Here is a 23,499-nt window from a genome sequence, read left to right on the forward strand (position 1 = left end):
CCCCCTCAGTGTGGTTCTTTTGATCAGGTGTGAACACAGCAATCACACTTGGGTCCGGACTGAGACCACCTCTTCGATAAGGTCTCAGTCAGGTTGTTTTTGTGTGTACCCAAACAAACTCCGTTTACAAACGAACTCTGGCACAGTTCATTTTTTGGTGAGAACATGTTCTGACCTCTAGCCGAACCAACTGCAGTCACATGACACATTGTTTGGGTTAAACATGAGCATGTTACAGTCCTGTAGGATTATTAATGTGCACCTCCTCCTGTACTGCCTTAATATGCACATTCAGCACATCCAGTGCATCAAAACATTGTTTTCTAGTTGGAGCCGCGCCTCGTTTGTGTCATGCTAATACTTTTAGACCTTAACTTAGCTTTTGATATAGTTAACCATTCTATTCACCTGAGCCATCTTGATCACTTAGTTGGTATCTAGGGTAGCTCCCTCCAGTGGTTTGGCAGCTACTTTAAAAATAGATCCATCCATTTTTCAAAACTGAAAACCTGTTCTCATCCTCTGCTCCCATCACCTGTGGCGTACCCCAAGGCTCCATCTTGGAACCCATCTTATTTGCCCTTTATGTTCCCTTAAGGCTCCATCCTCCATAAACACAATATCTCCCACCACTGTGATGCAGATGATTCTCAGCCTTACCTCCTATTAGAACCGGGTGATAAGATTAACAACACAGTTAGGTCCCTACTTGACTCCCTCCAAGATGTGAAATCTTGGCTGGCGAAAAAAACTGTCTGAAAGTAAAGTCAAGTCAACTTTATTTATACAGCGAAAAGAGAAAAACAAAAATGAAAGAAGAGTAACACAAAAATTTGAATGATAATAGCAATAAAATAACAGAGAACAGAGAAAGCTCTGTCCCCGAAACACTTAATCCTGGATCTTGGGACAGACAGAAGTCTTTGGTCAGATAATCTCGGTTCTCCCACGGTGTGATACGGGGAGAGAGGGCAAGGTCGTTTAACACTTTGTAAACAAACATCAGAATATTAAAATTGATCATGTAGCTAACAGGCAGCCTGTGTAGGGAGGCAAGAATGGGGGGCATTGTGCTCCCTCTTTTTTGGCCTCGTTAAAAAACTTTCGACTACAGCATTTTGGAGTAGTTGAAGACGGATTTAACAAGACTAAGTTATGCCAAAATGTAATGAGTTGCAGCTGCATGAAACCTTATTTTACTACTTGATTGACCTGTTTGTCAAACTTAAGTTCCAGATCAAATATGAATCAAAGATTTTTAACATGTGATTTAACCGAGGGGGCCAAAGGGCCAAGATGAGGAGAAATGATGCTGGTCAAGTGCTCTGGTCCAAATAAAAGAACTTCAGTTTTACTCTTATTGAGCTGGAGATAATTTGCAGCCATCTGTGATTTGATGTGATGAATACAGATGATGTGATGTTGTTTGGCTCTAAAGGGAGGTAGATCTGTGTGTCATCCACATAACAGTGAAACGGTATGTTATGTTTTTGAATAATGTGACCTATAGTGGAAGTAAATAAATGGAGAAGAGGACTAAACCAAGTATGGAACCTTTGGGTACACCACGGGAGATGGTAGCGAGGACGAAAATGAGTTACTGATAGAAACAAAGACGCATCTGTTGGATGAATATAAAGAGATTCACTTTAAAGCCAAACCAGAGACCCCCACCTATTCCTTTAATCTGTGAATGAGAATGGTGTGATCTACAGTGTCAAAGGCTACACTTAGCTCTAGGAGCAAGAGGGCGGAGTAGTTACCTCAGCAGTCAGCAGCTAAGAGGAGGTAATTTGTTGTTCTTAATAGGGCTGACTCAGTACTGTGAAAAACTCAGAAACCAGACTGAGATTTTTTTTTTTTTAAATGCAGTGTTTTAGAAAGACTAAGGGGGAAGGGCGTAGAAGACACCCCCAAAGCTTTGGAACAGTTTAACCTTTTTAATTTAGTGCTCCTCCTCTGCGGATATATTCAAATCTAAACTGAAGACCCACATGCTTTCTAAGGCCTTTGATTGTCCTCAAGGTTTCAGTTTTATCTTTCATAATTTATTTTCAGATCTTACTGTTCATTGCTTTATTTTCTTTCTTACTTGTTTATTTGTGCATGTTTTTGTGGTTTGTTATGTTATTTCTCTGACGGTTTGCTTTTATGTATTTTATCTCATCATACAGCACTTTGGTCAACTCTGGTTGTTTTAAACATGCATTATGAATATATTTGATTTGATTCGCTGTAAACCACAAATTGCTACTCAAAAGTATTTTTGGTAATTAGCAGCCAAAAGTTGAGTAATGGGTGTTAACCTTGACGTTAGTTGTAACTTTCTCCTATAGTTTGAAGTAAGGAAGTCTCACCTGTGTTTCCTGACCACAGTCTGGAGGCTGAAGTAGGAAGTTCCGGATTTAGCAGTGGATTACACAAATAAATAAATACTAATAATAATGCAGTTAAAGCATGGCTACTACTAAGGCTACTATCCCTAAAAAACTACTAATGATTATACATATTTCAAGTTAAAATCTCTCGTTCCATCTTTCCACACACTATGTACACAGCCACAGACACACACACGCTCTCTTAAAATCAGGAATAAATAAATAAAAACAGAAATAATCCAATCTCTTCTTCGAGACTGATCTTTAATATGACAGTAGAAACCACGATCATAAAGCAAAAACGTTGCTGCTTCAACCAAACAAAGTTTACTGTGCTGCACAGCAATGGCTAAAACCGTCAATCATCAAATCTGAAAATTATTTCATACATTTCTTCAAAATCAGAACAACACATTGGGGATCAGTGGATTGTAGGCCCACAACATTGTCACAGTAAAAGATGCTTATCCATTTTAATACATCAGCTCTGCGAGAAAAAAAAAATTAATGATTCCACAGTTTATTTATCTAAGAAGAAGAACAACAACATATATTTCATTAATACCTGGGAGGAAATTCAATTTTTTCACTCCGTTGTCATACACACACAGGCCTGAAATACACACACATGCACAAACAGGACCTATATAAGCATTACATGGAGGGATGTCAGGGAAAAGGGTCTGCCTATGGACAGATGCCCCAAGCAGTCGGGATTAGTCAGGGCAACTCAGCACTTACCAGTCCATACTCCATATTTGGTCTGAACAGGAACTTGAGCTGGCAACCCTCCGGTTCCCAAACCAAGTCCCTATGGACTGAGCTACTGCTGCACTGACACACTTTTTTTTTTTTTTCATTGTGAAACATGCTTACAATAAACGAGGAATATTTGCAGGTATATATGCAGATTGTGTGGAACAAAAAATTGTAAATGACTAAATAAAGCATCTTAGCGTTCCTTAAATGTGGTGACAGAAACAGTATTAACCTTTTGTAATTGTAAACACAACTGAAAATAATAACAATAAGAGAATAATTACAGATATTTACAGCATGAGCATGGATGTTACATTTTATGATGCTAATCATTATGTAAATGTAAATACAAACTCCTGACAACAGAAATACACAGATAATTAAATCATTTAGGGATTTCTATTTGCTTCAGGTTTCTCTAGTTTACACTTAACGTTCACTGTAATATTTCTTAACCCTGTCCTAAAAGAAAAAATAGTTAAATATCTGTTCAAAAGTTTTGACCGTTGCAAAAATAGTAATCTTTAAAGACAATATAGGCTGCCACTAATAAGAAAGCTTACTAAGATGTCTGTTACACAGATACACTGAACTTTAAGGGCCCTATTTAGATGGTCTAAAACACAAAGCACCAGGCGTGCGGCACACGGGCGTGTCCCAGTCACTTGCTAGTTAGACAGCACGTTTTTGAACTGTGCACCATGGCGGAGAGTCTAAAAGGGTTGGACTTACTCTGTGAATTAGTGATGGGTGTGTTTTGGGCATATCATTCAATAAGCCAATCAGAGTGTCACCTCTCATTCCCTTTAAAAGAGGCGCATGGCGGAGAGCTAGTTAGATGGCGGACCTACCAACTGGAAAGAGTGAGCGTTTTACAGCTGAGGAGACGGATCTCCTCGTGCAGGAGGTGAAGGCCCGTCAGAACCAGATCTAGGGGGACAGCAGACAGGCACCCAAGCTCCCCGAGGTAAAGCTGGCGTGGGATCACTAATACAAGAAAGATCTTACTAAATGTCTGTGGGACATTATTCAAACCTGTTTTCACCATATAACAGAGCACAGCTGTCAGGACTGCTGCGGAGCTCCCCAAGGTGCTGATCCTGCAGCTAGGACCTGTTCAGCGTTTTCTCCCCCAACCACGTTTGTTAATTGTTTTCATGTGTTTCCTAGAGCTGTGTTCTGCCTCTTATTTGCATGTGTGTCCTCTCTACACTCAGATAACAATATAATAATATAATATAATGTAGCCTAGTATAACATGATAAAATAAATGCAATGTGTGGGCTTATAATTTCACAATTTCATTTGTCATTATTACAAATTATGATGATCATTATTACTGCGATTAGATCATTCTGATTAATGACTGACCATTAAGACGTGTTTATGATAAATATTTTAATGTGCACAATAATAACCTTTCACACTGTAATCATATTTTTATTTGTTATCTTTTGCATATGTGTGGCTGCTCCGTGTGTGTCTGACCAGAGTTCACGGGCGTTGTGCGCCCGCCTAGAGACGCATATTATTTAACAGCGAAATACTGCGCCGTTGACTTTAGACCAGGTTATTGTTGGTCACTGGCGCTTTTGCTTTTTACGTCATCTAACTAGCAACGCGTCATGACTGCGCCTGACCACTCCTCATTTTTAGACCAACACACCCAGAGAAGCGCAAGTTCATTTGCTAGTTAGATGACGAGGGCGCAGGGCGTGAAAATGACAACTGCGCCTGCATCTAAATAGCAATGACACTTGCGACATGGATTATGCGCCCTCCGCCGTCCGCTTTAGACCATCTAAATAGGGCCCTAAAGCTCATGAACATTCATGGAGTTAAACTTAGTTAGCTTTTGTGTTCAGTTTGGCCACTGGCCACTAGAACTGATTTTCATAGATATTTGCACCAACAATGAAACAACATCATTTTGTTATTTTTACGCCAGATAGTGGTAAATAAAGTCATGAAGTCTGAGAAACTTGATGTAGTACACAAGTTCAATACAAAAGAAAATGTAATTCATTTCATGTTTTAAGTCAACAAAAGAACAGCTTCTCAACCACAAATCCGGCGCAGTTTGAAGCATCTCATAATATGCTACAAGGCTTGGTTTGTTTGGCTTTCTTCAGGCTTTCTTTATGTGTCCCTGGCTTCATGTGTCCCTGTATCCAGTTATGCATTTCCTCTTCGTGTTTTTTCTCGAGGTCATGTATTTCTTTGTGAAGACGTTCTCCATTTTCAGAACCAAGTCTCAACTTCAGATCAGTCATTTCCTGTTCTTGTTTTTTCTCCAGTTCATGCCACTCTGTCTCGTACACTGTGTTTCTGTGCAGCTGTTGCATAATGAAGTCATTTTGGTTTTGTTGCCTCAGCTTCAGATCCGCCATTTCCATTTCAGACATGTCCTCCATTACCGTTTCAAACATGTTCATCGTGACGTAAATATTGTTGAATTCATTGTTTTCCACAGCTTGCTCTCTGGCCTTCTCTTCATTTTTCTTTCTTACGTCCTCCTTTCTCTGCATATAGAGTTCCTCTAATACTCTGCATTCTCTTTCCTCGTGTTCTCTTCTGATCTTATCGTCGTCTTTTCTTTGCTTTTCGTATATTTCGATTTCCTGCTCATGTTCTTGTTTTAGCTTTTCGAGTCGTTTTTGCTCCTCATGCCGTCTCTGTTGATCCTCTCTTTGTCGTTTCTCCCACCGTTCTCTTCGTTCCTTCTCCCAAATCTCTTGTTGTCGTCTGATCTCCTCTCTCTCCTGCATCCACTTTTTCTGAGCAGTTGAGTTTTCTTCAGTTCCAGATTTTATTTTTTTCTCCACCACTTCAAGATTTTGTTCCCACTGCCTTTTTTGAATTTCATCCTGTCTTTTTGCCTTCCTTTCCTCTGCAATTCTTTCTTCTTCCTTTCTCCTCAGCCTTTCTTGCTCCTTCTCAATGTTTTCCCCCATTTCCTTGATTACTATGCTTTTCAACTCTTGTTCTTGTTCCCTTCTGGTTGTTTGTCTTCCAAACTGTTTTTTCTTCGCCCTCATTTCTTTCTTCTGCATGTTATCAAGGTCCATCACCTCTCTCTGTATCTCTTTTTCCTTTTCCTTCAGGATCCTCCTCATTTCCTTTTGTATGGCTGCCTCAGCTTCTTGGAACATCTCAGAGGTGTAGCAGCCACCACCATTTCTGTTCACCATTGATTCGACTTTTCTCAGTAGCTCTGTGACTTGAGTGCGACTCTGATCTTTGTTGTTGAAGACCTGGTATCTTCCTCCACAGTCATCGATCAGTTTGTCAAGAAAGCCTTTCCTGTCGTCCTGTATATATTTTTCAAATGTTTGATTTTGAAGATCATCTCCTCTGGTGAAGAGAACAATGATGTAGTCTTTTGAGTTCTTGCCAAAAAACTCCTTGATCAGTTCCACAGTATCTTTCTCCTCCTGTGTGCAACGGCCGATCTGCAGCACTAACAAGAACACGTGAGGTCCAGGAGCCAACATGCTGACACATTTCACAAGCTCCTGTTTAACTTGTTCATTGGTCAGAGTTGTGTCGTACAGGCCGGGGGTGTCGACTATGACCACAGGCCGTCCATCAATCTCCCCTGTTGCTTTCTGGCAGATCACAGTCACTGACTTTGGGCTTGCTTGAGATGTGAAGCATGGTCTGTCCAGAATAGTGTTTGCAGTGGCGCTCTTTCCGCAACCGGTCTTCCCAATCAGCACCATCCTGAGACACTCTCTGCTCTGAAGTTTATAACCAGCCATCTTTGGTACAGATTGTTGGTGTGCAACCTTTTTCTCCAGTGGCTTGGCCATCATGTCCTTTGTGAAACATCTGGACTGATCAGCTCTCATCTGTTCCACAGTGTGTAACACATGGAAGACCTGCTGCTTGTCTCTAAGGTCGAAGACAAAATATCGTTCTCGGCAGCTCTGACGGAGCTCTCGGATGTGCACATTCTCCCTTAGACATTTTACAACAGCTTGAGACTTAGTATCAGACTTCACAGTGAACAGGATCAAGGTGAAGTCAGTCACTCGAGAGCTGAATGTGTTCTGGATGGCCTCTAATTCTTTCTTGTCTTCCTCACTTGGGGGACCCACCGGTAGAACCAAGATGAAGGCATGGACGCCCTCAGGATCACAGAGGGACATACACCTGAGTGATTCCTCCATCACTGCCTCCTGAGGTTTTCCATACATGGCAGGTAGCTCCACCAGGGAAACTTTACGTCCACACACTTCTCCCTGATTTTTAACACACTTTGAAGAGCTGGCAAGTGGACCAAACTTTCTTTCCCCCAGAATGGCATTAACGACTGAACTCTTCCAGGATCCAAATCTCCCACACAATACTAAGTTCAGAGGAGGTTTTGAGGCCACAGATACCGTCATAGGATCAGTCCCTTCAGTATAACTAAGATGGCATCCGTCATTGTCGATCACTATCTTCTCCATCTGTTCAATCAGTTCTTGATAATCACATTTGGGAAGATCTTTTCTTTCAAAGTCAATCCTGTGCTGCCTTTGTCTGCAGTCTTGGATGATTTGGTTCATTGAAGAATTCTCTACCTCACCAGTTTGTGTTTGGATGACCATTAAGTGTTTTAAGGCGTCTTCACCAAAGAAACTCAGGATGAACTTAAATTTTTGTCTGTCCTCTTCATTGAAATCAGGCGACTTCACTAACAGCAGGAGGACATTTGGTCCAGGGGAGCAAAGAGCGACACAGTTTTTCATCTGGTTTCTCACTCTGTCCTCGGGCAGACTGAAGACATCTGGGGTTTTCACTACTGTTAATGTTTTTCCTCTCCAATCTCCATACGTGACTCTACATTGCTTTGAGATTTTCTGATAAGGATCATCATCATCCCTTGTGATGAAGTCACATAGTGTTGATGTTTCATGTTGTCTCTTTCCAAACACCACAATCCTGAGGTCAGATGCTGTAAAACAACAAAATAATTTGTTTCAGTGATTTCTACACTACTGTAGTGAGACAATCCAAATTAGTGTCCCTTCATTAAGTTTGTTAATGCTGGCTAATTAGGAAATGTTCAGGTATAACAATGAAGGGTCTGTCTCCATTAATGTTTGCCCTTAACGTTGAATCAGTTGCAGAAGCTATGAAATTATATTGATGTCATGATGATATCCAGGGTATCAATTTGGGAACAAACTGTCAAACAAAGCAGTTATAAGCAGTTTATATTTATGCCTCTGCACCAGTGATAGTCGTGTCCAGAGGCATTATGCTTTCGGGTTGTCTGTCTGTATGTCAAGAACACCTCGAGGGAATTTCTTCAAATTTGGCACACATGTCCACTTAAACGTGAAGATGAACTGGTTAGTTTTCGGCAGTCATAGGTCAAAGGTCAAGGTAGTTGTGATCTCATTTGTCTCATTCTCATGAATGTGATATCTCAAGAATGACTTGAGGGAATTTTTCCAAATGTGGCATAAACATTCACTTGGACTCAAGTGAACTGATTAGGTTTTGCTGGTCAAAAATTAAGGTCACCGTCATCCCATCCATTGCATTCTTGTGAATGTGCTATCTAAATAACACCTTGAGGGAATTCTGTAAATTTGGCACAAACATCAAGTCAGTAATTCAAATTTGATGCTCAAAGGTCAAAGTCACTGACCTTCCGTTTGTTGCATTTCGTGAATGCAGTATCTCAAGAATGCCATGAGGGTATTTCTCCAAATTTGACACAAACTTTCACTTGGACTCAAGGATGAACTGACTAGAATTTGGTGGTCAAAGGTCAAGGTCACTGTGACCCCATCTTTTGCATTCTTGTGAATGTGGTATCCCAAGAACACATTGAGGGAATTCCTTTAAATTTGGCATAAACATTCACATGGAGGATTAACTGATAAAATTTGGTGGAAACTCAGGAAAACGTACGCTAATTTTGACAAAATTTCACATAAATGTATAATAGGATTGGATGATGAAGTGATGAAATCTAATATCCAAAAGGTCAAAGGTGAGCGTCACTGTGATGTCATAATTCTGCAATCAAACTTTGCTGGCCATTACTCAAAGTCGTATCTCAGGAACAGAAGGGGAAACATTTCGCCAGATGCTGAATTGGTGACACTGATCTTGGTTGCCCATGTTGGAGCTGTGCTGATTTTATAGATCTCCTGTACTTCCAGGGGAATCCATGTTTTCACAGAAATGGATGTAAACCACGCAACTCGATTGGTGTGCGGGGGCATACAACCGTGAGGCAGTAATTCTAGTTTACTGTTTGCCTAAAATTTGTACATCGCTGCCCTTTGTCCTTGAGGTTATATAATATTTGCTTTTTTGTCTGTACAGTAAGAGCGAGCTAAGCATATCATCATGCTTCTAACTCTTAAATTTCTTATTTGGGTACGTAGGAGTGGTTGTCTTTTTTTTTTAAATGAAAAAAAAAGACAACAATTAAACAAAATGTTACATTAATCAGTCTTTTGCTTTTAGAGGTGCAGGACATCATCAAAATCAAAACAGCCTGACAGATACACAGCCACTGATCACTGGTTACAATGTTATCAGTAACATTTTAAACAACGGTTCAAAGTTTCTGGCCACATGGCACCAATGCAAGGCTTTAGTGATAACATATTCCTTCTGGCTACTTACCAAATGACGATGCTGCTGCCATTATGTCACTTCGGCGCAAACTTCTGGGAGAAAAATTCAAATGGAGAAGCTGATGGCTGTCTGTTGGGTTCTATGAAACAAGACAAAATTGGAACAATGAAATATAGAGATAAAGCAACCCAACACAAAAAGTACTTTTTTTTTTTTTTTAGAAAACGTAGTCTGAGAAAATTTATATTAAGCAGATATACATGGTCATTGAAGGTAAGTCATACTCTACCAACAACAACCCTGATTTAAAAAGATGTTAGGACATATGTTATGATTTTCAAATCCAAATCCTGTCAGATATCAACAACATCCAGAAACAGCGCTGACCTCTCTGAGAGCTTTTCTGTGGAAAAGTGTGTCTTAGTCTGACAAGTCCATCAACTTTCACATTTATGAAGGCACCATGAACACTGAAAGGTACACACAGGTTTTGAGCAACATATGCTGCCATCCAGAAGATGTCTTTTAAGGAAAGTCCCTGCTTACTCCAGCAAGACAATGCCAAGTAACTACAGTGCGGCTTCGCAGTAAAAAAGAAATGTGGTTACTAGAATGGCCTGCCTGTAATCCAGACCTGTCTCCTATTGAAAATGTGTGGCGCAATATGAGGCACAAAATGTGACAAGTGAGACCCTGGACTGTTGAGAAATTTAAGTCGTATATCAAGCAAGGATGGGAAAAAAATTCACTTTCAAGACTTCAAAAATTAGTGACCTCAGCTACCAAAGCACTTACTGAGGTTTGCTAAAAGAAAAAGGTGTCCAGACTTTTTTGGAGGGTCAAATTAAAAATGAGTATTTATTTAGAAAAAAAAAAAAAGTTTATCCATTTGAACTTTAAATATTTAGTCTTTGTACTATTTTAATTAAATGAAGGTCAAAAAGGATCTACAGATCGTTGCACTCTGCTTTTATTAACACTTTACACAACTTTATTGAAATCAGAGTTGTTAAAGTGTGAATGCCTTTGATGGCTTAAAGTCTAACCCAAGTGCAGCTGAACTGAACATATTTGTGTTTAATTTTCAGCAATCAGGCAAACATTTCAAAATAAGATCAGGCTTTCTCTGCTGGCAGCTAGCTGTCATTTATTTTTGAACATGCTGCACTCACCTGAGGTTGTTGCTGTCACTCTGTTATTGAAGTTTTCCTGTTGTTGTAGTTTTTGTTGAAGCTCTTTCGTGCTCTTTCAAACTTTGGTCCTGCTCCATCTTATTTAAAACAGTAAGCACCTGAGGATGATCAAGAAACTGCTCACATTAGTCCATTCACATATTTTTCTGTAATACATTTATACATTGTGTATCTTTTTCCTACATTTTTTATTTGTGGCATGTATTTTCTAATTGTCTACTCACCAGGTGAAATTCTTGTGTAAATCTTCATGGAAGCACATCAACGTCTCAACGCCACACTGCAGTTTACCCATCCAAGACAGCCTCTTTGAGTTGACAGGGCAGGGCCAAACGTAGGTATGGCAACAATGACACAGCCCAGTAGAACCAGAATTTTCACAGTGATAAGTGGCTTGGGTAACCAGGGTTGGGCATATGAGATAGCAGCCAAGTGATCTAATCAGTCCTAAACGGAGTCCTAAACAAAGTTATATTTTACCAAATTTTAGAGGTATACGTGTAATATTATAACATTACTTGATTAGAACTTGGGATTTAATTTTTTTCTGCCAGAGAAATAACACTTGTGTAGAGACATTAGCATGAATCAGAACGTCTCCTTTTGTCTGCCGATGTGGAATCTCCCTGAAACTTGAATAGGTGTGGATGAGAGCAGAGGTTTTCCCGTCAAGGAAAATCAAAAGTGAAACTCTTCCACAGCAGGGTGTAGCCACTGGCATACAAAAATAATACAAGGAAACAGATGTTTACATGTTACGGTAAATGAATCATCCAAGTACATCATCAGAGCCTCTTCCTTGTTTCATTCCTGTAAGAGGTACGTGTATTTCTTAGAAGGGTTCTTCTAATGTCTCTCAGGTTGGTACATTCCATGAATTCTTTCTTTTATACATACTGAAACCTACACATTGAAAGTTCCTCAACAAATCTAACACAGTAGTTTGAAGTTCAAAGGTAGGCGGATGTGCTAGCTGTCTGAGCAGAGTCACGTCAGCTGTAAACCCTGAAGTTAACTACAATTTGTCACAAGAGAAATGCTGCAGCTTCTCAGAAGCAGCGTTATGAGTTTTGTTGACCAGCAGCCAGGTTTGGTGATGGGTGTCAACCTTGAAGTTGGCTGCAACTTTGCCCTTGAGCAAGTTCTGATAATACAACATAATTATATGAGCTGTTTCAGTGGACCTGTTTTGCATATGACAAAGACACTTGATCTAATAAAGTCTGAAGGCTGACACAGGTAGTTTCAGATGTAGCAGTCTTTTACTGAGGTTTTAATAATGTCACTTCATCCACTTAAACTCCTGCTACTAACCTACCACCACCCTACAGTACTTGTTTTTAATAACACTGATTTTGATGGTTGCAAGAGATTATATCTCGCATGGCATCTTTCCACATGTCAATCACAGAAACACACATACACTTAAAACAAACAAACAAATATCTGTTGATACGCACTGATCTTTAATGTGAAAGTACAATATAGAGTAGAAACCACAATTACATGACAAAAGGTCTTGAACATTGACTGTAAACAAGGTAAACAGGTTCACTCGTCCACGGCAGGATGTTCATTGTTCAGCCCACACATAGAGACTGAACCATTATGATGATATCTGTCACATGCCACAGTTTAAACGTCAACAGTGGCAGCGGAGACATTAACAACTAACTGCAGCAAGTGAAAGCCAGTTCTTCCACACTGATATGTGAGCTGCAGAGTTCGCTACATTATTTTATACCACCATCATTTCCCTCTGTATATGTTATTAGAAATACATGCTAAACATGGTTTAAATCATCAATCAGCAAATCTGAAAATTATTTTACATGTTTTGTTTGGCAAAATTGAGAACAACATATTGGAGCCCATTTTTTTCAAGGCCAGTGGATCGTAGCCTTACAACATTGTCACGGTAGAACAAGCTCACAGATTATCATACATCAGCTCCACAAGGAAAAAACGTGTGACGATTCAGGTCACTCACCTTAATACATTTTTAAAATTGTACAAATACAATATTACCTTCAGGATTATAAACACAACTAAGCAAAAGAATAAAAATAGATATTTACAGTGTGAGTGAGGATTTTTAGTTACATTTTGTGGCTGCCATTATTATGTTTATATTGTTCACTTGACTTGTCTGTTACACAGATGCACTAAACTTTAAAGCTCATGAACATGCAAAGAGCCAAACTTGATCTGCTGTTATAAGCAGTGTAACTTAGGTTAAAGATATTATATACTGCCAACCCAGTCTCACTCAGAAGTTGTCAATTACTGATGACAAAAGCTGTCTTTTCACATTGACATACTACACAGCCAGTCGCCCTTATTGTGTACCAGCACCCGGCAGCGTCAGGGGGAAACGTGATGGGACAACCATGTAAGTTAAGGGGGTCAAAGTCGGAGGATGGCTGGTAGTAGGGGTGGTAGAAGGGTCCAGCAACCACCAACTTTTACCCGAGAGGCCAGTGTTTGCTTCCCATAAGATTGTAAAGCCAAACCCTGTTCTTTTTTCCTAAACCCAACTACATTGCATGTGTTGGCTAATCGTAACCACGTGTGTTTGTTGTTGAAGGAAAAATAGGTCAATTTGCCGTGTTGTATTATAGTGCGTTGTGCTTTTATTTTAAAAGAGACTGTATGCAAACTGTACATTTCCTGTCAAAACTGAAGTGTAATTTGAAAACAATGTACGTAACAGGCTGAGGTTGACACAGTGTCACAGAACATCAATAACCAGCGCACCCAGGGTACCTTGCATGTAATATCTCGATGTGGAAAGTCCATGCGTCGATATGTGACAAGGTTGGAGTGAGAATGTGTTGGCAGAGGAGAAAGATTCTAAATGACAATGCATCTTAACTTCAAAAAATGTGGTGACAAATACATTATTACCATCAGCAGTATGAACACAACTAAACAAAAGAATAAAAATAGATATTTACAGCATGAGCATGGATTTTGGTTACATTTTATGGTTGCAATTATTATGTTAATGTTGTTTACTTGACTTGTACAAAAGTAGTAATCTTTATAACAGTATAGGCTGCAGTTGATAAGACTTGTCCACTAACATATCTGTTACACAGATGCACTAAACTTTAAAGCTCATGAACATGCAAAGAGTCAAACTTGATCTGCTATAATAATCAGTGTAACTTAACATATGCAACTGTACAACTTTATGTATCATATTGTTATTTTCATGTCAGACATTGGTTAAATAAAGAAATGCTTTCCTTGATATCTATATACACCAGGTTAATGTCTGAGTCGTCAAACATAAGCCCACCATTTTGCAGTGGAAACTATGCTGCTGTTTGGAATAAGAACAAACGCCTCACAAAATGCTGCAGACCTTGCCTTGTACGGCTTTAATCACATATGCCTGAATCCAGTCATTTCTTTCCTCCTCATGTTCTTTCTCGAGCGCATCGATTTCTTTTTGCTGATACTCTTTGTTGTAGGAAGAAAGATTGTATTTCAGATCATTCATTTCTCGTTCTTGCTTTTTCTTCAGTTTATCAAAGTTTTTCTTGAATGCTCTGTTATGGCTTAGGCATTTTATCATATCGTCAATTTTGTTTTCATGGCTCTTCTTCAGATCCTCCATTTCCCGTCTGTACTTTTCCTTCTCAGCTGAAACATCACTGTCGTATCTCAGTCTGAATTCATTGCATTCTTCAGCAAGATTCCTGGCCTCCTCTTCAGTTTCCCTTCGTATTTCCTCCATTCTCCTCTTGTAGCGTTCTTGTAATACTTGAATTTCCTTGCTCTCATGTTCTCTTCTTATTATGTCGTCTGCGTTTTCATATATTTCCATGTCCTCAAATTCATGTCTGAGCTTTTCAATTCGCTCCTCTTCTCGTCTCCTTTGTTCCTCTCGACGGCGTTCGTCCCACCATTCCCATCTCTCCTGCTCCCAAGCCTCTTTTCCTTGTCTCATGTCATCTCTGTCTCGTATTAAATACACCATGCCAGCCATTTCCTGTTTTTCTGATGCATACGCTAGTTTTGCCTCCAGAGTTTCAAGTTCTCGTTTCCACTCGCGTAGTTGATATTCCTCCTCCCTCTTCTTGTTCCTCTCCTCCTCTTCTCTCTTTTCTCTTTCTCTCCTTCTCTTCTCTTCTTCTTGATTCTTTATGTGCTCCTTCTTTTCTTTCACCAGTTTGGCCTTCTCTATTTTTTCTTGATCCAGTTTAGATCTAAGATCTGCAATTGCTTCTTGATATTTTCTTTCAAGGTCCCTCTGTTTCCTCTGTATCTCTTCTTCCTTTGACCTCATGATTTTTTCTATTTCCTGTTGTATGGCTGCCTCAGCTCCTTGGAAGACATCTGAGGTGTAGAAGCCACCGTCATTCTCCCTTACCATTGACTCAACCTTGGTCAGCAACTGGCTGACCTGAGAACGATTCTCCCGATTGTTGTTGTTGAAGACATGGTATCGTCCTCCACATTCAGTTATCAGTCTTTTTAAGGCCTTTCCAGTGTCCTCTTCTATGTAACTCTCAATTGTTTGATTTTGAAGTTCATCTCCTCTGGTGAATAGAACAATGATGAAGTCTTCTGATTTCTTACCAAAAAACTCCTTGATCAGTTCCACAGTATCTTTTTCTTCCTGTGTAAAGCGGCCGATCGACAGCACCAGTAAGAAAACATGAGGTCCTGGAGCTAACAGTCTGATGCATTTCCTAACCTCATCCTGAACTTCATCATTGGACAGAGTTGTGTCAAACAAGCCAGGGGTGTCGACCACAGCAACAGGCCTCCCATCAATCTCTCCTGTTATTTTCTGGCAAATCTTGGTCACTGACATTTGACTGGCTTTAGAATTAAAGCAGTCTTTGCCCAAAATGGTGTTTCCAGTTGCACTCTTTCCACAACCAGTCTTCCCAACCAGCACCATCCTGAGACAGTCTCTCCTTGTCATCATCCTGAAAGACTCTCCAATTGGTGCCACCCTGGGAGACATCCTCGGGGTAATACTGGGAGGCTTTGTTCTCAGGTCCATCCTGGGAGACTCTCTACTTGGCACCATCCTGGGAGACTCTCTACCTGGTACCATCCTGGGAGACTCTCTACTTGGCACCATCCTCGGAGACTCTCTACTAGGCCCCTTCCAGGGAAACTCTTCTCTGAGCACCGTTCTGGGAGGCTTTGTACTCGGGGCCATCCTGAGAGATGCTCTATCAGGCCGTGACCTCTGAAACTTTTCACTGTGACACTTAAAATCTTCAACATTGGTTGAATGTCTTGCAAGCTGCTTGGGAAACATATCCTTTGTGAAGCTTCTGCATCCCACAACTCCCATCTTTTCCACAGTATGTAACACCTCAGAGACCTGCTCCTTGTCATTGATGTTGTAGACAATACATTGACCACCACAGTTCTGAAGAAGCTGTTGGATGTCTCTGTTTTCCTGGAGAAACCTCTCAACTGCTAGAGAGTCATGATTTGCCTCCACGGTAAAAAGAATCATGGTGAAATCACAGACCCTGAAGCTGAAAGTTTTTCGGAGGGTCTCTAACTCTTTCTTGTCTTCCTCACTTGGGGCACCTAAAGGTAGGACCAGGATGAAGGCATGGACGCCCTCTGGATCACAGAAGGAGATGCACTTCAGTGATTCCGTCTTTGCTGCCTCCTGAGGTTTTCCATACAAAGCAGGCAGCTGCACCACAGAAACCCGACGTCCACACACCTCTGCCTCATTTTTTACACACTCTGATGAGTCAGCTGATGGGCCAAGCTTTCTTGCCCCCAGAATTGCATTAGATGTTGCAGTCTTCCAGGCTCTATCTCTTCCACACAACACCAGGTTTAGAGGGGGTTTTGCACATGCAGGTGCTACCATGGGATCATTGAAGGTTAAATATCGCCCCCTGTTTTCATCCACTACTTTCTCCATTTTTATCATCAATTCTTGACGATCAGAGTCAAGAAAAGCTCTTTCACTGAAGTTCATTGTGTGCTGTCTTTGTCTGCAGTCTTGGGTAAGTTGGTTCACTGAGTAATTCCCTCCTCTATCATTTTGTGTTAGGACAACCACTGAGTGTTCAAAAGCATCTTGTTCGAAGAAGTTCATGATGAAGTTAAATTTTTGTCTGTCCTCCTCAGTAAAATCTGAAGGGTTCACTAACAGCAGCAGAACATTTGGTCCAGGGGGGTACTGAACTGTGCACTTCTTCATCTCATGTCTCGCTCTCTCCAAAGGCAGACTGAAGATGTCTGCTGATTTTATTACTGTGAAGGGTTTCTTCCTCCACTCTCTTTGGATATGTGCAAATTGCTTGGTCATTTTTGGATGAGAAGAATCTGTTTTTCCAGTGAGGAAGTCACTCAGTCTTGTCTTTTCATGGTGACTTTTGCCAAACATTGCAATCCGAAGTTCAGATGCTGTAAAACAATAAGAACAAAAGCATTTAAAATGTATGTAATTCCATGAGGTACTTTTCATTGTCTTCTCTTCATTAATGTCAGTCATACATCCCTAAAGGAGTTTGGAGACAGTTTTCTTCTCATCACGCATAAAATACTACAATGGAAACTGCTTATAACTATCACAGAAACAGTGATCAACTGCCTGTATGGATCAGAAAGGGACAGAATCAATCCTACAAATGCTCAACTCTTACAGTGTTTATGTTATATCTTGTCATACATGACATACAAGGAAACTAGAATTACTGCTTCTAGGTTTGGTGTCTCTAATCACCAGTCAAGTTGCAGTTATAGTTTACATCCATGTCTGTGGAAACATGGATGCTTCATACACATCTTCCCCCAGCAGCACAGATCTATACAGTCAGCACAGCTTCAAAGTGGGCAATCAAGATTAGTGTCACCAACTCAGTATTTGACCTCTTCTGTTCCTGAGTTATGACATTGAATAATGGCTAGAAGAGTGTTTATGCACAACATTGTTATGTCACAATGAAGTTGACCTTTGCCCTTTGGATATGAAATGTCATCACTTCATCGATTTATTCTATTTGACTGTTTTGATGTTGATGATATGTTGTCATAATTAGCTTAAGAATTATTGAGTTATCATCAAAAACATGTTTTGTAAGGTCACAGTGACCTTGAACTTTGATCTATGAACACCAAACTCTGATAAGTTCATTATTTGGTCCAAGTTGACATTAGTGGCAAATTTGAAGAAATTCCCCTAAGGTGTTCTTGAGATATAGTGTTTGTCGAGAACTAAATGGACGCAAGGTCACAGTGACCTTGATTTTTGACCATTAATTATTTCATGGTTGAGTCCAAGTGGATGTTTGTACCGAAGTGAAGAAATAAGTTACAGTCATTCTTAAGATACAGGGTTCACGAGAATAGGACAGACGGGGTCATAGTGACCTTGACCGTTGACCTATAGCAAAAATCTAATCATTTCATCATTGAGTCTAAGTAGACATTTGTGCCAAATTTGCAAAAAAAAATCCCTCAAGGCATTCTTGAGACATCATGTTCACGAGAATGGGATGAACGGACAGACAACCCGAAAACATAATGCCTACTGTACAGCTGCATCTATCTGCGTCGCAGAGGCATAAAAGTAAAACTATGGTATTTCCTCTGGCAGTACGGAAGTCTTGCCTCTGGACTATTAGCTTTCCTCATCAATTTGCCACTTTTTTTTACCACTGTTGGAAAGCAAGTGTACAGAGAGTTTATAAAAGCTTGTCTACTGAAAACAGCTGCCTGCTGCTGCTTTGGCCTGTAGAGCTGCAGAATTGATGAAAATAATTGCAGCACTACATGTTACCCATTCCACATTACAAAGATCCATTCAAGTCAGGGTCAATATTAAACATACATCTTTCGTCCTTGTTTGTTGTTGTGGTAAACATGAACACAAGCATCCAGTTTGAGTTCCAGTTACGTTCCGAGATGACCGCTTTAGCCAGTCTGTGGGAAAATGTAAGGCTGTAATTTTTGGTCAGGTAAACCTAAAATTTTCAAATTTCAAACCTTAGGATTCTATCTGTGCCGTGCTTTCTGAAAATTTGGGCAGCATTTTCAGCTTTGGAAATGCTCTGTTTAGCCAATAAATTTAGTTGACCATATTCACTTATTGCTTAGTTAAATACTCCTTTAAACCCAGTTTTGTGTTCAGTTCAGTTTTTGAACATTTAAACCCAACGCTTTTCAAATATTTGCTATATTAAATAGGCATTAGTGGGTTTTATCAGTGCTAAAGGCATAATTTAGAAGGCTCCTGCTAAACTCACTAGTGCAAACTAAATGGCCATTGGCAAAATTTAACATTTCAACAATGATGTGGTTACTGTGTGGTTTTATGTAGGCACAAAAACTGCTTGGTTATAGATCAGAAAAGATTGTGTTTGGCTTAAAATATCTGGATTTGGTGACACTTTCCCTGCTGGAAACACCTACATGATGTTTTGTTGTTGTTTTGTCCATGGCCAAACGTCAAATGTGATGAGGTCTGAGTGACAATCTGTTGCTTCTACTCCCTTCCCACCCACAGATTCGACCCTGGGACACTGCGATGAATGGACTCATTGTTCTCTGAGCAGAAACTAATGCCATCAGAATAACTTCAAAGATACTATAATCACATTAAAATTCTATACTTAGTAACTTATAAGGTTTTTAACTTTCCATTCTCTGAGCCTGCAGCTGTGTTATTAAGGGTTTGGCCCACTGCCTTCATTCTTCTTTATCATGTGACTTCATGGAACAGAAAGTATTTATGATATGAAGTCCTACTTGACTTACCGAATGCCATTTTGTGCGAGGTGAATGGATGGGTGGATGGGTGGAGAGTTGTAGTAGCTGTACCTGTTGGGTTTCAGGAAATACCATTACGTAATTACCATCAGTCAGTTACCACGTTACCAGGCATAGTTTGCCAAGAGTATCTAAATCATATTAGCTTTTTGTTAAGGGCCTCAGCAAGTATTTAATAAAACAAAGTATTTAAAGTACATTCAAAATATATTGCGTAGTATCAGATGTTGGTATAAATATAGTGCACTGTTTTAGTAGCCAAATCATAAATCATGAAAGTACAAGAAAAAAACATTGGAGTTTTGGGATTTTTCAACGTGAACCCTATTTTTCATGTTTATGTGTTCAAGTGAAAAATGTGAGCAACATTTTTTTAAATTGGTCCAGTATTGAGAAAGAGTGCTGCAGCTGGCATCTGCAAATCAGACTACAACATAACCACTCAGGGCAGGTGTGGCTGTCAATTTGTGTCCATTGAAAGTACTTGTTTTTGCCACTGACAGGCTCTTCAATTCTTAGAATTGTGACGTTTACTATGAATTTCCACTTGAAGTTAAAACTATAGGTCCTGGTAAAGATAAAAGTCATTCACAGAGCATCTCAGTCCTTAAGAAAGCTCCTAAAGTGAAAAACTGTTAAGGTGTGGACACACCAAACCAACATCAAAGAACTAGCGGCGACGAAAGCCAACTGTTGTGTCGTCTACGTCGCCTCACATCGCCCTGTGTCAGTTGCATTTGAACACACTACACGGACTACATCCGACGGCCAAGTAGCACGTACGTTCTGCGCCTGCGTGAGAGAGAGCGGAGTGAGAGAGTGGTACATCCTGTCAGCCCAGGGGTTTCCTATCTGTGCGGCCGAGCACCGCAGCACCTCCATGGACTATTACATCCAGACGGTCCCGGTGTTTCCTCCGCAGGCTCCACTTCACTCAGCTGCCCGATAAACCCGCTGCTTCTTCCCACTTTAACCTGAATAACAAACCAGGGCTCGGTGCTCCGGTTGGATCCAAACGGAGAGCCGGGGCTAGCTCAGAGACTAGCGGAGGCTAACTGGCTGTGCTTCCCTCCGGTCATGCTGCAGCTAACACTCCGCTAGCTGCTCCCAGCTAGCTCAGGTTTGTTATTCAGATTAAAGTGGGAAGAAGCAGCGGGTCTGTGGGGCAGCTGAGTGAAGTGGAGCCTGAGGAGGAAGCACCGGTTAGCCCTGGTTTCCCTGCCCAGGGACCACAGATGCAAATTAGCTATTCAGCTAACTCTGGCATAGAACCTGTTCTGTACATGGTCCCTGTCAACTAAACCAGTAAACTAAACTAAACTAAACTAAACTACAGGCAGATTCACTCGCTACAGGGGCAAGGAAATAAAACCTGAACAGCCAATCAGAGTGATCTCTCTCACCGACAAGCTCCGCCGCAGATTCAACATGCTCAAATGGCCGAAAAGCCGCCGATGCCAAAGTGCCGATGAAAACTAGGGCGACAGACACTCACCGACGGTCCGACTTTGGTCGACAGCCGACCGTCGGCTTGGTGTGTCAGGGCCATTAGGAGTAGAGAGGAGGAGTTTTAAAAGGCTTAAGAGTTTCTTAATCAGAGGAGAAAATGGCAGAAAGACAAAGAGGTCGGATAAATATTCTCCACATTCACAAACATTCTGAGAGCACTCTCAGAGAGCTCCTAACTTAGCCTGAATTTTTTTAGTAAGAGTCCTATCTTAGGAGTGATTTAGGAAAGTTCTCTCTGAGCAAGGAAGGGACAGAAACTTTTACCTTAATGAGGAGGTGTGGTTGACCCCGTTGCTAGGTGTGACACATTTTAGTGATCATACTACACAATGACAACACTTTCACAGTCAGCAGTTAATTTCATTTCCACTGGGTGTCCACACCTTGCAGGCTCACGAAGGGGCATGTCTGTGACAACCAATCACATCTGTTAAAAGAATGTGTCATACTTAGCAATGGGGTCGACCACACCTCCTCACTGAGGTAAATGTTTCTGTTCCTTCCTTGCTCACAGTTGCTCTGAGAAATTTCATAAATCACTCCTAAGCTAAGACTCCTTATTAAAACATTTCAGGCTAAGTTAGGAGCCTTCTAAGAGTGTTCTCAGAATGTTTCTGAATACAGCCCCTGAATATAAAACCTATAAAGTGCCTTAAATCATAAATAATATTCAATTCCATTCAATTCCAAACAATATAATTTCATTTATCCCGAAGGATATTCTTGTGTCAGAGAATGCCTCAATTACAGTAACACAAATTACAGCAACAACAATTAACATTTACAAACCAGTAGCAACCATAACAACCAGTGGGTTCCCGAGGTCAGGGTCACACACTGGGCCCAGTTTATAAAACAATAGGATATTAAGCATCAGTCAAAATATTCAAAATATCACAATATATAAAGATACAAAGTGTTTAAGGAGCATATAAAATGGTTGCTTGATTTTTCTTTTTACTATTTCCTTGTCACATAATGAAACAATACTGTACTTACTTCAAGTTGTTGTATCTGTTACGGCAGTACTCTCATAGTTTCAGTCTTTAGATCGGGCGAGACCATTCTGACACCTGCATATGATCAGAAAACTCTTTTCATTAATCAAATTAATGTCATAGGCTACATTTACACACATATCCTGTATCCTTTTGGTTATTTGTGGCATTTATTATCAGTTAAATGTACTCACCAGATAAAAGTTCTTGTTGCAAGAAGTGTTTTCATTAAGTCTCAGCTCCAGAATAATGGCAGTTCATCCACACCTGTCTTTTGTGCCAGCAGTTAGGTATGACAACAAAGAAAGGGCAGGGCCTACAAACTGAACTAACAAAGAGCTAAGAGAGGATTGACTCCTGACAGTTTTTTGTAGACTTTTAGGTTTGGAGTTCCCGTTTCAATGGTAGAGGGAAAAGTTCTTAAAATATTTTTTGTAGTTCGCTCCACTTCCTGTTGATGAACAGAAAAATATCTTCAAAGAAAAAGCAGGATATTTCCTCTTCAGCTTAAGTGTAGCTAATCAGTGTTTAGTCTTTAGACCTTGTCACCTTGATTATGACTTTAAAAGAGAAAGACAGTTACCTCCTTACTTATACTACAGCTTGCCCTGTAGCTACATTGCATTCTGGTTTACAGCATTCTCCTTTGGGTCTTTATGCTTGAGCTTTAATTCTCTGTCTGAGCCCGATTAGCCCGAACCAACCCGTTGGGTGTGTTGGTTGTTGACGTTCTGGAATGCTGTGCCAACTTCAGCCTGTTACATGCATTGTCTGTTTTCAAAATACACTTCTGTTTTCACAGGAAATGTACAGTTTGCATACAGTCTCTTTCAAAATAAAAGCACTATGTCGGTACAACACCGCGACTTGCACGTGGTTGGGCTTGGGGAACAGAAGCACATGGTTTGGTTTAGGAAAAAGAACAGGGTTTGGCTTTACAATCGTATGGGAAGCAACACCAGCCTCACTGAAAGTCAGTGGTTGTTGGACTCATCCACCTCCACCCCCCACATGCCCTACTCGGACTTCCGTTGCCATAACTTTCACTGTTGTCCCGCCGTGTTTCCCTCTGACACCACTGGGCGCTGTTAAACAATAACGGCAACCAGCTGTCTATCATGCCAATATGAAAGGGCCGCGTTTTCTGTGGTGTTGACTGCATCACTGTGGACCACCATGGGTACTGGAAGATGGAGACACACTTGGGGGCACAGCCCGCTCTGCTATACCTGTTGTGCATGAGACACAATGCTGACGACAGACTACTGAAATAATGAAAGGAAAAAAAAAAAAAAGAAGCAGAGC

At 40.5% G+C, this 23,499-nt stretch overlaps 2 protein-coding genes across 4 annotated transcripts in view; one reads left to right on the plus strand and one right to left on the minus strand.

Annotated features, from left to right (window-relative positions):
- prdm6 (PR domain containing 6) overlaps window positions 1-23,499 on the plus strand; it is a 188,356-nt gene that overhangs the window by 97,897 nt on the left and 66,960 nt on the right. The window lies entirely within an intron of this gene.
- LOC117250339 (uncharacterized) lies at window positions 2,624-22,842 on the minus strand. The gene is made up of 7 exons (XM_078171053.1): window positions 22,389-22,842; window positions 22,196-22,269; window positions 19,676-19,738; window positions 14,275-17,323; window positions 10,010-10,025; window positions 9,774-9,864; window positions 2,624-8,079 (listed from the first exon to the last, which is right to left on the minus strand). The coding sequence occupies exons 3-7, from the start codon at window positions 19,683-19,685 to the stop codon at window positions 5,228-5,230; spliced, it is 6,018 nt and encodes a 2,005-aa protein (XP_078027179.1). The 5' UTR covers window positions 19,686-19,738; window positions 22,196-22,269; window positions 22,389-22,842; the 3' UTR covers window positions 2,624-5,227.

This window comes from Epinephelus lanceolatus, chromosome 9 (genome assembly GCF_041903045.1).
Source record: "Epinephelus lanceolatus isolate andai-2023 chromosome 9, ASM4190304v1, whole genome shotgun sequence".
In the NCBI taxonomy this organism is placed as follows: domain Eukaryota; kingdom Metazoa; phylum Chordata; class Actinopteri; order Perciformes; family Serranidae; genus Epinephelus; species Epinephelus lanceolatus.

Bases quoted from the DNA above. Each gene is read 5' to 3' on its own strand.
- LOC117250339 (XM_078171053.1), bottom strand. The intron at 8,080-9,773 runs GTAAGTAGCCAG...GTTGTTTTACAG, and splicing joins GGCAGCAGCATCGTCATTTG to CATCTGACCTCAGGATTGTG.